Genomic DNA, 15,225 nt, shown 5'->3' with positions numbered 1-15,225 from the left:
AGGTGAGGCCCTTATGTTTGGGGAGTAGAGGCTCTGACCTCTAGCCATCCAGCCTTTGGCCCAACTCGTTCTTTCTTTTCTAGAAGTGCCATTCCCCCTTCCCCCTGCTGCTGCCCTCTTGAAGCTGTGCTACAGGGTCCCAGTCTCGGTGAGACCAGTTGTCTGCCTTTCCCCAATCCCCACCAAATCCACTTCCCGTCCCCTCCCGCCCCCATCCTGCTCGGGATTATGTAATAGGAAGTTCTCAACTAGACTCCCTGGGGAGGGAAAAGGGGCCTGAGAGGGAAAAGCAGCACAAGAATACAGAGCACAAGAGGCACAACCTTTTCGTGTTCTCTAGACTGAGAGCTCCCTAGAACAGGGCCTCCTTTCTGTTTTCTCCCATACCTCCCCGCAACCCTGGAGCCATGCAACCCAGGGCTCGCCACATAAGGCCGAGTATTCCACCCTCCCCTCAAGCTGCTGGAAAGATCCTTGGGCAGGACTAGCCTTAAGACAAAAAGCAGGCTGCTTCCTTGGGAGCAGGGGTGTGTCTGGAGAGCGTAGGGTATCAGCAGAAGCCCCACTGAGTCGAACAATGGCAGGAAAGGAAACCACGCAGTTGCCACTGCATTTTTCTTCAAGGCTGAGTCTGCGCAGACCTTTCCTGGAAGGGATGGTTGTATAGCTGTTTCCAGAATAGAAGGTAGTATTTCTTCAAATGCCTTTCAAAATATGATGGGGGGTGTGTGTGTGTTTGTGTGTGTGTGTGTCTCCCTCACAGAAGCAGAGACAGAGGAGCGAAAAGGAGCTAGATCATAGATGCCTTGAACACCAAAGCTTTGATTTTTTTCTAAATGACATGATTGAATTTCACGAAGATTTCCTTGGCTGCTGTGTGGATTGGTGGTTTGCCGGGTCCAAGAGCGGAAAGAATTAGGAGACCACTACAGTGGTCCAGGCTCCAATTGATTAGGTCTGATGTGGGATAGTGGCCAGGGGACAAAGAGGTCAACATTGGCCCTTACTCAGGGAGGGGAGAAAGGACCAGAGTACTTGGTGAGGGGAACCGGGAGAATAAGATTGGCTCTGGAGCCAGATCCAGGGTCAGAAATCTGGGGAAACAATGACAAAAACTCTCCCAGAAAACCCATAGCTTGGGCTCATAGAGCAGGCTTGGCTGGGGCTCAACCCATTCATATAGTGTTGGAAGGGAAACTGAGACACACTCTCAGGAACAGAAGGGAGCCTAGGCTCCGGTCCCAGGCTTCCTGCAATGGCCACTCAATTCATCCCCATTACTCCTGAAGAAGGGAGTTCCCATTTATGCATATCACACCCACCGCCCACCAGCCCAGGGGTAGAGGGGAGACCAGTGAGGAATTCTGGCTACGACAAGGCTGCTGGAAGCTCCACAGGGGAGGGTCGGCACCTGCCCCCACCCAGATCCAGATGTGCAGAGAGAGATAAATTTGGAATGTGCAGGGATAAGGGACTGGACAAGGCTGGCAGGAGCCAGAGTTCCTGGCACCCTGGGAAATTAGGGATAGGGATAGCTGGCAGCCCAGTTCTTTTCTCTTTCCCTAACTCCAAGAAAGATCCTCGTGAATCCTGACATTTCAGCATGCCCTCCCAATTACTTGAATCTTTTTTTAGCATTAGTGGAGAAAGGGGAAACACTTCTCGGCCTAGAATCAGGCCCACTTGGTGGCAGCTTCAGAGATGCACATTTCAGCTAGCTCCCATCCTTGGAGGTATACAGACTGGGATGGGCCATGCTGTTGAAAGGGGGTGAGTTTTGGGTCTGAGATTCTAGATCCCTGGAAATAGGATACCAGCGTTCTAGTGCAGCTGTGGTTACTAATTTTCCATATGACCTCAGGCCAATACCCTCCTCTCTCAGAGCTTCAGTTTGTTCATCTGTGCTTTTGTGATTAATGGGGTCAATGGCAGAAGCCAGACGAGACACCAGATCCCAAGCCAAGGGCCAGTTTGTTGGAATTTGGCCAGACAAGGTGTGCAGTCTGGTTTCCATCCAGGCCGTCAGACACTCCTGCCTGCCTTTAATGCCCTTCTAAAAGGTACTCCTCCTTCAGGGAAGCCTCACAGATTATCTTCTTCCTCCCCATGTCATACACTGCTTGGTCCAGGGCTGTCCAATAATACTTGTTGCAACTATGGAAAAGTTCTATAATTTGCACTGTCCAATATATTAGCCACTAGTTACATATGGCTGTTGAACATTTGAAGTGTGGCTAATGTGCCTAAAGAACTGAATTTTAATTAATTTTAGAAGTAAATTTAAGAAGCCATATGTAGCTACTCACTACCATATTGGACAATATAGGTTCTAGCCAAGGCTTTTCTCTCTTTGTTCCTTGTTTATAATAGTTCATAGGAGTTACCATTTATTGAGCACTTACTCTTTGCCAATTTTTGCATAAGTGTTTTATTTATTTTTTTCCTCTTTTTTTAAATTATACTTTAAGTTCTAGGGTACACGTGCACAACGTGCAGGTTTGTTACATATATATACATGTGCCATGTTGGTGTGCTGCACCCATTAACTTGTCATTTACATTAGGTATATCTCCTAATGCTATTCCTCCCCCCTCCCCCTGCATAGGGTTTTATACACATCTCACTGAATCCTAGAAATTCCATTTTAAAGATGAAGAAACCAAGATTAGGTAAAATTGGTTTCAGGTTGCACAGAAAGCTGGAGAACCATTCAAATGTGGGTCATGTTCTCCAGCCATTTAAGGAACTTTGAAGGGCCCAGCCTGGGGTTCTCCTTCCACACTTCCTCTAGAGCACATGGCTGGACACCAGGGCCTGGGGAGGCTTATCAGTGAGTATCAATTGGTAGATGGTAGACACTTGATGAAAAGGAGAGAAACTATATTCACTTTCCATCTCCCAGGGACCCAGTAATCCTGGCTCCTGACATCCCACCTTGAGGTATCTCTCTTTTTGCCTTTCTCCTGGACTACAGTGTCCTTTGGGTCACAAACTCAGAGTTCAACTGGGTGCTATGTGCAGAGGACTGGGGAGGGGGTGTCACAGCAGGCTCAGAGAAAGCCATCCAGGCTGAGAGCTGGGTTCTAGAAGGATCCTTGTTTTTAATCAATAAAACAAGAAATAGTATTATAATAGCTACCATTTATTGAGCACCTACTTTGTGCCAGGCACTTTACATACATTTGTGCTTATAATTCTTACAACAACCTCGGGAGGTAGGCATTATTATCACCATTTGACATATGAGAAAACAGAGGCTTAGCAAGGTTAAGCAGCTTGTTCAAGGTCACAGAGCTAGTAGATGAGTGATAGAATCAGCACTTGAATTGTGCATCTGTGAGGGCCCCAAAGCTTTCATCAGGCATTTTCCATACTGAGAAAATAAAGAAGGTAGAGGAGTGGTGTATTAGTCTGTTTTCACACTGCTGATAAAGATATACCCGAGACTGGGTAATTTATAAAGAAAAAGAGGTTTAGTGAACTCACAGTTCCATGTGGCTGGGGAGGCCTCACAATCATGGTGGAAGGCAAAAGGCACATCTTACATGGCAGCAGGCAAGAGAGAATGAGAGCCAAGCAAAAGGGGAAACCCCTTATAAAACCATCAGATCTCATGAGACTTATTCACTACCACTAGGACAGTATGGGAGAAACTGCCCCCATGATTCAATTATCTCCCACCAAGTCCCTCCCACAATTATGGGAGCTGCAATTTAAGGTGATATTTGGGTGGGGACACAGCCAAACCATATCATTCTCTCCCTAGCCCCTCCCAAATCTCATGTCCTCTCATTTAAAAATCAATCATGCCTTCCCAACAGTCCCCCAAAGTCTTAACTCATTTCAGCATTAACTCAAAAGTCCACACTCCAGAGTCTCATCTGAAACAAGGCAAGTCCCTTCTGCCTATAAGCCTGTAAAATCAGAGGCTAGTTAGTTACTTCCTAGATACAATGGAGGTACAGGCATTGGCTAAATACACCCATTTCAAGTGGGAGAAGTTGGCCAAAACGAAGGGGCTAAAGGCCCCATGCAAGTCTGAAATCCAGCAGGGCAGTTAAATCTTAAAGCTCCAAAATGGTCTCCTTTGACTCCATGTCTCACATCCAGGTCACACTGATGCAGGAGGTGGGTTCCCATGGTCTTGGGCAGCTCCACCCCTATGGCATTGCAGGGTACAGCCTACTTCTTGGTTGCTTTTACAGGCTGGCGTTGAGTGTCTGTGACTTTTCCAGGTGCATGGTGCAAGCTGTCAGTGGATATACCATTCTGATGTCTGGAGGATGGTGGCCTTCTTCTCACAGCTCTGCTAGGCAGTGTCCCAGTGGGGTCTCTGTGTGGGGGCTTCCCCTTCCACATTGCCTTAACAGAGGTTCTCCATGAGGGCCTCACTCCTGTAGCAAACTTCTGCCTGGACATCCATGCATTTCCATACATTCTCTGAAATCTAGGCAGAGGTTCCCAAACCTCAGTTCTTGACTTCTGTGCACCTGCAGGCTCAACACTATGTGGAAGATGCCAAGACTTGGGGCTTGCACCCTCTGAAGCCAAGGCCTGAGCTGTACCTTGGCCCCTTTTAGCCATGACTAGAGCAGCTGGGATGCATGGTACCAAGTCCCTGGGCTGCACACAGCAGGGGGACCTTGGGCCTGGCCCACAAAACCATTTATTTCCTCCTAGGCCTCCAGGCCTGTGATGGGAGGCACTGCTGCAAAGGTCTCTGACATGCCCTGCAGACATTTTCCCCATGTCTTAGTGATTAACATTTGGCTCCTTGTTACTTATGCAAATTTCTGCAGGGGGCTTGAATTTATCCTCAGAAAATGGGTTTTTCTTTTCTATCTCATCATCAGGCTGCAAATTTTCCAAACTTTTATGGTCTGTTTCCCTTTTAAAACTGAATGCTTTTAACAGCACCCAAGTCACCTCATGAATGCTTTGCTGCTTAGAAATTTCTTCTGCCAGATACCCTAAATCATCTCCCTCGAGTTCAAAGTTCCACAAATCTCTAGGGCAGGGGCAAAATGCAGCCAGTCTCTTTGCTAAAACATAGCAAGAGTCAACTTTACTCCAGTACCAAACAAGTTCCTCATCACTATCTGAGACCAACTCAGCCTGGATTTCATGTCCCAATCATTATCAGCATTTTGGTCAAAGCCATTTAACAAGTCTCTAGGAAGTCCCAAACTTTCCCACATTTTCCTGTCTTCTGATCCCTCCAAACTGTTCCAACCTCTGCCTGTTACCCAGTTCCAAAGTTGCTTCCACATTTTTGGGTATTTACAGCAGTGCCCCACTCTACTGGTACCAATTTACTGTATAGGTTCATTTTCACAGTGCTGATAAAGACATAACCAAGACTGAGTAATTTATAAAGAAAAAGAGGTTTAATAAACTCACAGCTCCACGTGGCTGGGGAGGCCTCACAAGCATGACAGAAAGACACGTCTTACATGGCGGCAGGCAAGAGAGAATGAGAACTAAGCAAAAGGGGAAACCTCTTATAAAATCATCAGATCTCATGAGATCTATTCGCTACCACCAGAACAGTATGGTGGAAACTGCCCCCATATTTCAATTATCTCCCACTGGGTCCTTCCCACAACACATGGCAATTATGGGAGCTACAATTCAAGATGAGTTTTAGGTGGGGACACAGCCAAACCATATCAGGTGGGGAAACGGATGCATTCTCTAGTGGGTAGGGGACTGGTTTTGCTACCAGAGCTGTTGATGGAAGCTAAAGTTCACCCTGTTTCCCACCGACCCGCTCTGGCATGCCACTTTTCTCCAGACTCAGCTGCGAAGTCAGAAAAAACTCACTCCGGCTGAGGTTGCTCTTCTTAGAAAGAGAAAATGGCTGGCGTGGTGGCTCATGCCTGTAATCCCAACACTTTGGGAAGCCAAGGTGGGTGGATCACTAGGTCAGGAGTTCGAGACTAGCCTGGCCAACATGGTGAAACCCCATCTCTACTAAAAAATACAAAAAGCCAGGCATAGTGATGCATGCCTGTAATCTCAGCTACTTGGGATGCTGAGGCAGGAGAATCGCTTGAACCTAGGAGCAGGGGGTTGCAGTAAGCTGATTGTGCCACTGCACTCCAACCTGGGTGACAGAGCAAGACTCCATCTTAGGGGGGGAAAAAAAAAAAGAGAAAATGGCTGAGATGAAAGACCTTCCCGTCTGTTTATTGGTAGTTGTCAGTGTGTGCATGTAGCCTGTGTTCAGAAGCACAGACCACCAGAGTAACAACATCACTCCCTTCTAGGCCACACCCCAGGCACATGTGCAGGGGGTGAGGCAGCTGAAGAATCTTGAAAGGGCTATTTATTTCCTATTAGAGTCCTGGGGGAACCACCTGGGAGGAGGCTGGCTCAGCAATCAGAGCCTCAAATTTGCTCCATGCCCCGTTCCTCCAGATTATCCAGCCTCAGAGAGGTTGTGTTCATTTCATAGATCAGGGACCCATGATGCGTGTTTCTCTCTCTCTCTCTCTCTCTCTCTCTCACACACACACACACTCTTGAGTTAAGGCACAAAGTCTGGCCTGCATGGCCCTGCAAGTCTGTTCCCATCAGGCACATTTGGCCCAGGGCTGAGCCCATGTATGTACACAAATGGGTTAGTGCAGTGTTAGGAGTCTCTTCACAAATAGGGAACATGATGACGGCTCTGTGCTAAGCCCAGTCCTCCTGTTCCCTGGGAGGGGATCTCTTGCCTCCTTGTCAGTTAGCCAAACACCTCCCCAGCTGGACTGGGACCAAATCAGCCACAGTTCAGGTGAGTGCTGGGGACTCAGGGCCTGGCTTCTAACACTAAGAAAGCACACTTTCTAAGTGTGGTGGGGGCTATTTGGAGACCTTAAATAAGATCAAGTCCCCACCCAAGATGGACAAAGATGGCCACGAAAGCCAGGATGGAGAGGTTTCTCTGTGCTTTTAAACCCCAACCATGTATAACAGGAACAGAGCTGACCTTTTTCCTCTAAGCTCTCTGGCTTCCACCCCAGGGAAGAGGTTTCTGCAGATCGGTGTGAGTGTGGGGGTGGAAAGGGCACAGTAAGGATTGTGCGTTGGAGCAGGAGATTGCTTCAGTGCCCCCTCCCCAGGCCCCACCTTCAGCAGCTGGTTCCAGCACATTTAAGTCAGCAGCCACTTAATGGGTGGTATAGAGGTGGAGGTTCCTGGGAGTACATGGTGCGGGTGTGACGGAGGGTTCAAGGTCTGCATGAAAGCTGGGGGCTTTGCGGTTACCGGGCCCTGGGCTGGGTCAGGACGCCCAGGTAAAGTAGGCGATCTCATCCAGGTCGACCGGGTAATCGGTGAGCAGCACCGGCGTCTTGTCGAAAAGCTCACCCTTGTAGCTGCGCCACTTGCCGGCGGGCAAATAGACGTCGCGCTCCTGCTTGCCCGGCTCCAGCACCGGGGCCACAAGCAGCGTGTCCCCAATAAGGAACTGCGAGTCGATGCGGTGAGCTGTCTCGTCGCCGGGCGCAATCCACCAAAGGGGGCGCACGATAGGGTCACCCGTGTCGGTGATCTCGCCCGCCAGCTCAAGCAACAGCGGTGCCACAAGCGAGGCCCGCAGGGCGGCGAACTTCTGCGCGATGGCCACCACTTCCGCGTCGTAGCGCCAGGGCGGGATAGAGAACTGCATGGCCGGCATAAAGGCGGCCACTTCCAGCCAGCGAATGTAGAGCTCGCGCTCGGGCACATCGCCGCCGGCTGTACGCTGGGGCACTGCGTTGCCGCCCACCATATCGGGTAGAATGAATGGGTAGCCCAGCATGCTGACGGTGAGCACCGCGGGGATGAGTGAGCGCAGCCCCAGGTCGTAGCCCCACACAGAGTCGCGATCCACCAGGCGGAAGAAGCAGGAGATGTTCTGTGACTGGTAGCCCACGCGCACCTCGGCCAGCGAGAAGAAGGGCAGCGCCATCTCAGTGTAGCGCCGGCTCCAGACGCTGGGGTCCGGCAGCGGCCGGTAGGTGCTGAAGTCCCGCGGCAGGTAGCTGACCTCGCCCGCGTCGAACTTGAAGGAAGCCACGGAGTAGCGAGAGCGCAGCCGCCGCAGGTGTCCCTGGAACCAGTCGCGGGCCTTTGGGTGCGTGAAGTCGAGCACCGCGCCGATGCCGTTCCACCAGCGCACCAGCGCGGGTAACCGGCCCGTGGGTTCGCGCACGAACAGCTCGCGCTCCACGCCCTCGCCGAAGAGCGAAGAGTTGTAGTTGACAAACGGATGCACCCAGAGCGTGACGCGGAAGCCGGCGTCGCGCAGGCGGCGGAACATGTCGCTGGCGTTGGGGAATTTGACCTCATCGAAGTCGAAGTCGCCATAAGCAGGTGTGTACATGTCGTCGATTTCCAGGTGGCTGCTGTTGAAGTGGTGCTGGCGGATCTGTTGGGCAAAACGCAGCACCTTGTCCTGGTCCACGGCGCGCCCGTACAGCGCCCACGTGGACCAAATGGGGTCTCGGAAGGCCTCGGGTGCTGGCACCCTTGACGGCTTGTTGAAGTAGCGGCGCACCATGTACTTGTGGATGGAGGTGACGTCCGAGCCCACGCACACTCGGTAGCTCAGCTCTGGCGCTGCGGCGCGGCCGGCGGGTGGCTTGTAGGGCGTGTCGTGGTAGCGCGCCTGAAGCCGCAGCGAGCGCTCCGTGCTGTTCCAGCCCAGGTGGAAGGGCACTGAGTCGTTGACTTTGATGGCGGCCGCACGCGAAGATAGCCAGTAGCGCTCGAGGATGCCCCCAAACGCGGCGTCGGAGGAGTAGACATCGCTGGTGACGAACGGCTGGGGCTCCTGCTGGCCATCCAGGCGGATGGGCCAGTGTTGCGTCCTCATCTCAGCGCCACCATACCAGTGGGCCGCCGCGTCGCCCAAGAACATGGCGTGCTCCACGGCCCGGCCCGGCGCTGCCTCCTCCCAGCGCACGCGGTAGCACATGACCGTGTCCTTGGGCCGCACAGTCTGGATGAAAAAGTGCAGCGGCCGCCCGTCGGCCGTGAGCGAGCAGCCCAGCAGGGCGCCATCGCGGCTGCAGGAGTCAAGGTCCAGCGCGCCGGAGCGGAAGGCCAGGCGGAAGACCTGCTCTCCCTTCTGGTTGCGGATGGAGAAGCCGCCAGCTTTCAGGTCCAGCAGCTCCGCGCGAAGTCGCTCCGCCTTGCGTAGGGAGACGCTGTAGTAGCACCAGGCCACCACCGCGGCCAGCACAAGCAGCAGCCCCAGGACCGCGGAGCCCAGCAGCGGCTTCAGCTCTTTGGAAGGCTTGGGCTTGGCAGGCGAGAAGTTGTCGGGCAGGAAGGTGTACATAGCTGCGGCTGCGATGGCCTCGGGGTTCTGACGGTATGCGTAGCAGCCAGGCCGGCGGCGGCGGGGGTAGGCCTGGCTCTTCTCCTGAGGGTTCTGGAGCATTAGTGGACTGCTAAGAAAGGAGCAGGCCGTGGGGCCATCTGACTGAGCTCATCTCAACCTGCTCTGAAAGGAGGAGAGAGAGATGGAACTGAGCTATCTCATCCCATGATATTTCCATTTGCTGCCGCAAGCTAAGAGGAGGTGTATACTTTGGGAAGGTGAGTACTGGAACCTGAGGGCTTGAAGAGTGGCAAAGGTGAGACCGTTACCAGGACAATCTGTGCCTAACCCACCTTTTCTCATGGGACCTAATGCTTGCCCAAATTAGGACTCTGTGACTGGGGGGCGGCGCATGTGACTGGGAGATGGCACGCATCCTCATTTTCCTAGTGGAGAAACAAACCCTGAGAGGATCAGGAAGCTTTCCAGGATCACAGGATAAGCCAGGCCTCCCCGGATCACACATGGGGCCGTTCGGGCTGAAGAGACGGGAAAGGAACTAGAAAAGTCCTGCTCTCCTAGAGGTGTGGATGGTCGGGGTGGGAGATGGGGGATTGTCCAGCCAGCTCCTTGAGACTTTTTTTTTTTGAAATGGAGTCTCCCTCTGTCACCCAGACTGGAGTGCAGTGGCGTGATCTCAGCTCACTGCAATCTCTGCCTCTTGGGTTCAAGCGGGTCTCCTGCCTCAACCTCCCGAGTAGCTGGGATTAAAGGCGCACACCACCACAACTAGCTAATTTTTGTATTTTTGGTAGAGACAGGGTTTCACCATGTTGGTCAGGCTGGCTTCGAACTCATGACCTCAAGTGATCCACCTGCCTCAGCCTCCAGAAGTGCTGGCATTACAGGCGTGAGCCACCTCACCCAGTCCCCCTTGAGACTTTTAACAGGGCGGTAGGCTAGCTTCCCTGTCCCCAGAGGGGGAGAGGAGAGAGGAAGGGAGAACAGCTCAGAAATGTGTTTTTATCCTGAGTCGAAAGCCTGATGAAGTCTGGAGATTAAAGAAGACACCCAAAGCCAGACTTAGTCCCAGGGCCTGGTTTGGAGGGAGGTAGAGTTGGGTTCAGACATTAGGGCCTGGGGCAGGAGCCTGGCATGGAGGGCCAGTTGTTTCTCACATCTGCTTCTCTTTGCCCTCAAACTCACCCTGCTCTCAGCCATCATCCATCACCAAATCCATTTCCCTGCCTGCCTTCCTGCTTTGCTCCTGGCACCACATCTGTGGGCCAGCTACTTCCTAGCTCTGTTTCACCCACTGTCCTGTTTCTGTCATAGTTTGGGCACTGTCACTTCTCCCCTGTATTACTGAACGCTTCCCCCAACAGGCCTCTCTGACTCTAACTTCTTTCTCACCAGTGCCTTCTGATCACGGCAACCATAGTGATCTTTCTAAAGCACTTATCAAACCATATCTATCCCTAGCTTCCAGAGCTGCTCATTACTTCCATGATGAAATTTAAAAGTGTTTGCTTTGCACTGGAGGCTTGAGGCATGATGTGTTCTCAGCTACCGTTCTGATTCCATTTCCAGCCAGGCCTATCTTGTGATTACCAAGCTCGTTCCTTCCCCAACCTAAATCCTTTAGGCCACCTGCTTCAGGAGATTTCACCCACCTAACTTGGGCCAACGCACCTCCTCCACCTACCTGCTCTCCAGGGATCAGACACCCACCACTACCACTAACACACATAAACTCTGACACACTATATGCTAAATATCCAGATATGAGGCCATGCACGGTGCTCATACCTATAATCCTAGCACTTTGGGAGGCCAAGGAGGGCAGATCTGTTGAGCTCAGGAGTTTGAGACCAGCCTGGGCAACATGGTGAAACCCTGTCTCTACCAAAAATACAAAAAAAAAAAAAAAAAAAAAAAAAAAAATTAGCCAGGCATAGTGGTGTGCACCTGTAGTCCCAGCTACTTGGGAGGCTGAGGTGGGAGGATTGCTTGAGTCCAGGAGGTCGAGGCTTCAATGAGCCGAGATTGTGCCACTGCACTCCAGCCTAGGTGACAAAGTGAGACTCTATCTCAAAAAAAAAAAAAAAAGAAAAAAATACAGATATGACTACAGGGAAACACAGGCTCAGGGGAAGAGGTGTGTCCTACTCTGCCTCTCAAGGCCACTGACCGTTCCTGTCCCAGGCTTCAGAGCAGAGTCCAACAAAGAAATAGCACCACCCAGGTGCACACACAGGCATACACACAGCCAGCCAGTTGGTTGCCCAACTGCTCCAGCTCGGGGGAAGAAGAGAAGGAGACTGGCAAACAGTAATTAGCCTCCTCCCAGATGCCAGTGTCTGTCTCTAAGTCCCCAGGGACTTCCAAGGAGATGCCGGAACTACTCAGGTTTTTCACCTCCCCCATGCAAGAATGCAAGGTGTGGAGCAGAATTTGATCTTAAATGTCAATACACAGCTTCTCCCATAGGCACTTCCCATACAGTGCTAGCTCAGGGCCTCATTCTCAGTGGCCTCTGCCCCCAGCTGCCTAAGCTTGTCAGCCCTAGCTGGGCTGGAACAGACTCTTATTCCCTTTCTCTCAGTCTACAACGACCTAGCTTTCCTCCCCGTTCCTATATAGATACAGCTTAGAAAACAACTCCTGGAAAATGCAGCCAGTGGCCTTTAGCTGATGCCCTCAAGCTGAGCAGAACCCAAAGAAGGCCTTAGGTGGCTCAGATCACACCTGTGAGTTTATATTCATTCATTCAAGATAACCAAAGCCCTATTCTGGGCACCAAGGAAATAAGGAGAGAGAGGGTCAGTATCTGAAGAGGAGAGAGACTTCCTCATCCTCAAAACTTTCATATGAAGTCAGCCTATCTCATAAGCCTTGGAGGCAGGAAGAGGCCACCAAGGTGGATTCAAAAGCCCTTTCCAACAGTTATGTTTTGAGAATCTTAATTTTCTGGGATCTGAAGTTCTTTGATGAAAGACAGAAGCCCACAGGCCTGGGCACCCACCCACCCCAGGCACCATGATAGTGTCTCAGATGTCACCACAGCATCCAGTTCTATCAACAATGTGGAACAGCAGACATAGCTACAGTGTCCATTTTGCAGATGAGGAGACGTGGCCCAAACAGAAAAGGAACTTATCTGAAGTTAGCCAGGTAGCAAGGCTGCCTGGATCTAAAATCCCAGCCCAGCTCTCCGCAGTGTAAGTTTTAGGAGATGGGAGATAATGATCTGACCTGGCTGCCTGAATGCAGTAGCAGAAAGGAGCCCTGGGGCTGAGCTGGTGGGACCAGCTTCCATCAGATGGACATGGCATGGTGAGGCCTGTCTTTCCAAGGGCTGGTGCTGCTGCTTGCTCCACGCAGACCACGAGGACCACGAGGGCAGCAAAGAGGGCAATTTTAATGGCATCTGGTACCGGGGCTTTGGGGGAGGAAGTCTGTGGTTCCGGTGTTAACAGTGGTGCCAGAGACCTCTGTAATCTGCCGCCTCCGCCATCTAGTCAACCCAAGGCTAGTGCTAGCAGGTGGAGTCTGCAGGGCGGGTCTCCCTGGGCTCTGCCCCTGCTGAACCTCTCCCCACCGGACACTCAACCTCAGTCTTGGCTGCCACAGCTAGTCTGGTCTGAGGGAGAGGGCCCCGCCCGACTCAACTGAGGGGAGGCCATTCCAAGTAGAATCGTTAGTTGGACACAGTTCCCAGGGGGGATGGAAATGTCAAAGGCAACTCGATCCGGCCCATCTCCCTCTCCTGCCCGGCGACGGGATCCGCGGGGATCGAGTGACTGCCTACACAGCCTGGAATACTCCACAGCCGCCCTCAGCACCCCGCCCGAAGGCTATACCGTCCGAAGGGGCCGACCGAGGTCAAGGGACCTGTCGCCCGGCGGGAATCGCAGCCGTGGGATGGGCCCAGGTGTTCAGGCTCGCTCCACCCATTCATCGGTGGGAGCGAAAGTTCAGAAATCGTGCTCCTTCAGCAGCCCCCCGCCCCCCACAGCCCTCCCGCTGGGCTCACCCATTGCAGTTACAGCCCGGCAGAAGCGGGGGTGAAGGAGCTTCCCGCCGATCCCCTGCGCTTGAACCAGAGTGAAGCTGCCGCCGCGCCGCGCGGGGCTCTGTCTGGCCCGGCACAGCTGAGCCCCTCCTCGGGCCCCGCCCTGGGGTTCCTCGACCACGCCCCAGTCATCCAGTCTCGCCTCGGGCCTCAGAGTCCAGCCCTGCCCTTGACGTTCGACCCCTCCTCCCAGGCTATCAGGCGAATCTGTGGCCCCGCCCCTCAGCCCCACCTTCCTCCCACCGCTCTGTGCTCTGCCCCTGGCATTTCGGGCTTGCTCCGTCCTGCGCCCCGCGGCTCCGACTCCCGCCGGCGGGCCCGCCCCTGCTGGGCCACTGCTAACCCGCAAGCGGGCGGAGCTCGGCCCCAGGCCTGCTGGGACATGTAGTTCTGCAGAAAGGAGCAGCTGCGGAAGGTGGGGGTTCTTGCACCTCTAGGCTAGGTTTGGAATGAGGATGAGAGGGAGAGAGCTGCAGGGTAAAGGAGCAGAGCTGGCCATTGGAATTCCTTCCTTCCCGGTTTGGGCAGGTGGAGGCCATATCGGTATAATGCTCTCACAAGCCCTCAGTTTTCCATACGGAAAAGTGGTGGCGGAATTCCGCGAGTATCTCAGCGCCCAATGCAGGGTGCTTCCAATCGAGGGCCCCACGGAGGGAGCTGTAGTTCCAACCCGCCGGGAGTCCAAGCTGTTGGTTCCCACCGGACCAAACCAGCGGTGTCCGAGGTCAGGGACTGAGAAGACCGGTTTCTGCTCGGTGTTTTGCAACGTCACCCGCCTCCCAGACCGCTACCCTCAGACTAGTTATTTATAGGGTCCAGCCCCTCCTCCTAAGTTACAGCCTTTAGTTAGAAATGCCCAAGCTGCGGGAAAGTGGGCGTGCCCCGCCATGCCCCTCTCCCCGGGGGCTGGGCAAGACTCTGTGGTTTCATTTCTTTTTTATTTTATTTTATTTTTATATTTATTTATTTTTGAGTTTCATTCTTGTTGCCCAGGCTGGAGTACAATGGCACGATCTCGGCTCACTGCAACCTCCGCCTCCCGGGTTCAAGCAATTCTCCTGCCTCAGCCTCCCAAGTAGCTGGGATTACAGGCACGTGCCACTGCGCCTGGCTAATTTTGTATTTTTAGTAGAGACAGAGTTTCACCATGTTGGTCAGGCTGGTCTCAAACTCCTGACTTCAGGTGATCTACCTGCCTCAGCCTCCCAAAGTGCTGGGATTACAAGAGTGGGCCACCGCGTCCGGTCTTATTTTATTTTTTTGAGAGAGGGTCTCGCTCTGTCGCCCAGGCTGGAGTGCAGTGGCGTGAACATAGCTCACTGCAGCCTCAATGTCCTTGGTTCAAGCTATCCCCTCCCACCTCAGGCTCCTGAGTAACTTGGACCACATGTGTGTGCCACCATACCCTGCTAATTCTTAAATTTTTTTGTAGAGAAGGGGTCTCCTTATGTTGCCCCAGCTGGTATCAAATTCCTGGGCTCAAGTGATCCTCCTGCCTAGGCCTCCTAAAGTGCTGAGATTACAGATGTGAGCCTCTGCACCCAGCTGGTTTCATATCAATTTGATGCAGAAATAAAAATACTGAAGATCACAGAGATTTTAGAATGGCCCCTTCTCACTCCCTGAGGGGCAGAGAAACAGGGCTTTGTTTTGCAACTTCAAATTTCTTTGTCATGAGACCCTCCAAAATTATGTTTTGACCATTTGGACTTGGAATGGGGGACACACCTTGTGCAGCAAGGGTGTCTGAACACAGAGAGGCTTTTGGGAGACTGTGATGGGGACTCCTGGAAGCAGAGATCAAGAGCTTTGGGTGTAGGGATAGGGCTTTGACTGTGGAAGGAAGGATTCTGGG

The 15,225-nt window shown here is 52.7% G+C and overlaps 1 protein-coding gene across 4 annotated transcripts; it reads right to left on the bottom strand.

The window, feature by feature from the left end:
* Window positions 1-3,121: 3,121 nt before the first annotated feature.
* On the bottom strand, window positions 3,122-15,059 carry MYORG (myogenesis regulating glycosidase (putative)). 4 transcript variants are annotated; one of them, XM_063713959.1, is made up of 2 exons: window positions 13,603-15,059; window positions 3,122-9,478 (listed from the first exon to the last, which is right to left on the bottom strand). In XM_063713959.1, exon 2 carries the CDS (start codon window positions 9,413-9,415, stop codon window positions 7,271-7,273), a length of 2,145 nt encoding a protein of 714 aa, XP_063570029.1. In that variant the 5' UTR covers window positions 9,416-9,478; window positions 13,603-15,059; the 3' UTR covers window positions 3,122-7,270. The 4 variants fall into 4 exon arrangements, with proteins under 4 accessions (XP_063570029.1, XP_063570028.1, XP_063570031.1 ...); XM_063713958.1 differs by having other exon boundaries at window positions 13,332-13,685; XM_063713961.1 differs by having other exon boundaries at window positions 3,122-9,473; window positions 13,603-13,676.
* Between the last annotated feature and the right edge of the window lie 166 nt (window positions 15,060-15,225).

This window comes from Pongo abelii, chromosome 13 (genome assembly GCF_028885655.2).
Source record: "Pongo abelii isolate AG06213 chromosome 13, NHGRI_mPonAbe1-v2.0_pri, whole genome shotgun sequence".
In the NCBI taxonomy this organism is placed as follows: domain Eukaryota; kingdom Metazoa; phylum Chordata; class Mammalia; order Primates; family Hominidae; genus Pongo; species Pongo abelii.
The sequence above is the reverse complement of the archived record's forward strand: the minus strand, read 5'-3'. Positions and strand labels throughout refer to the sequence as shown.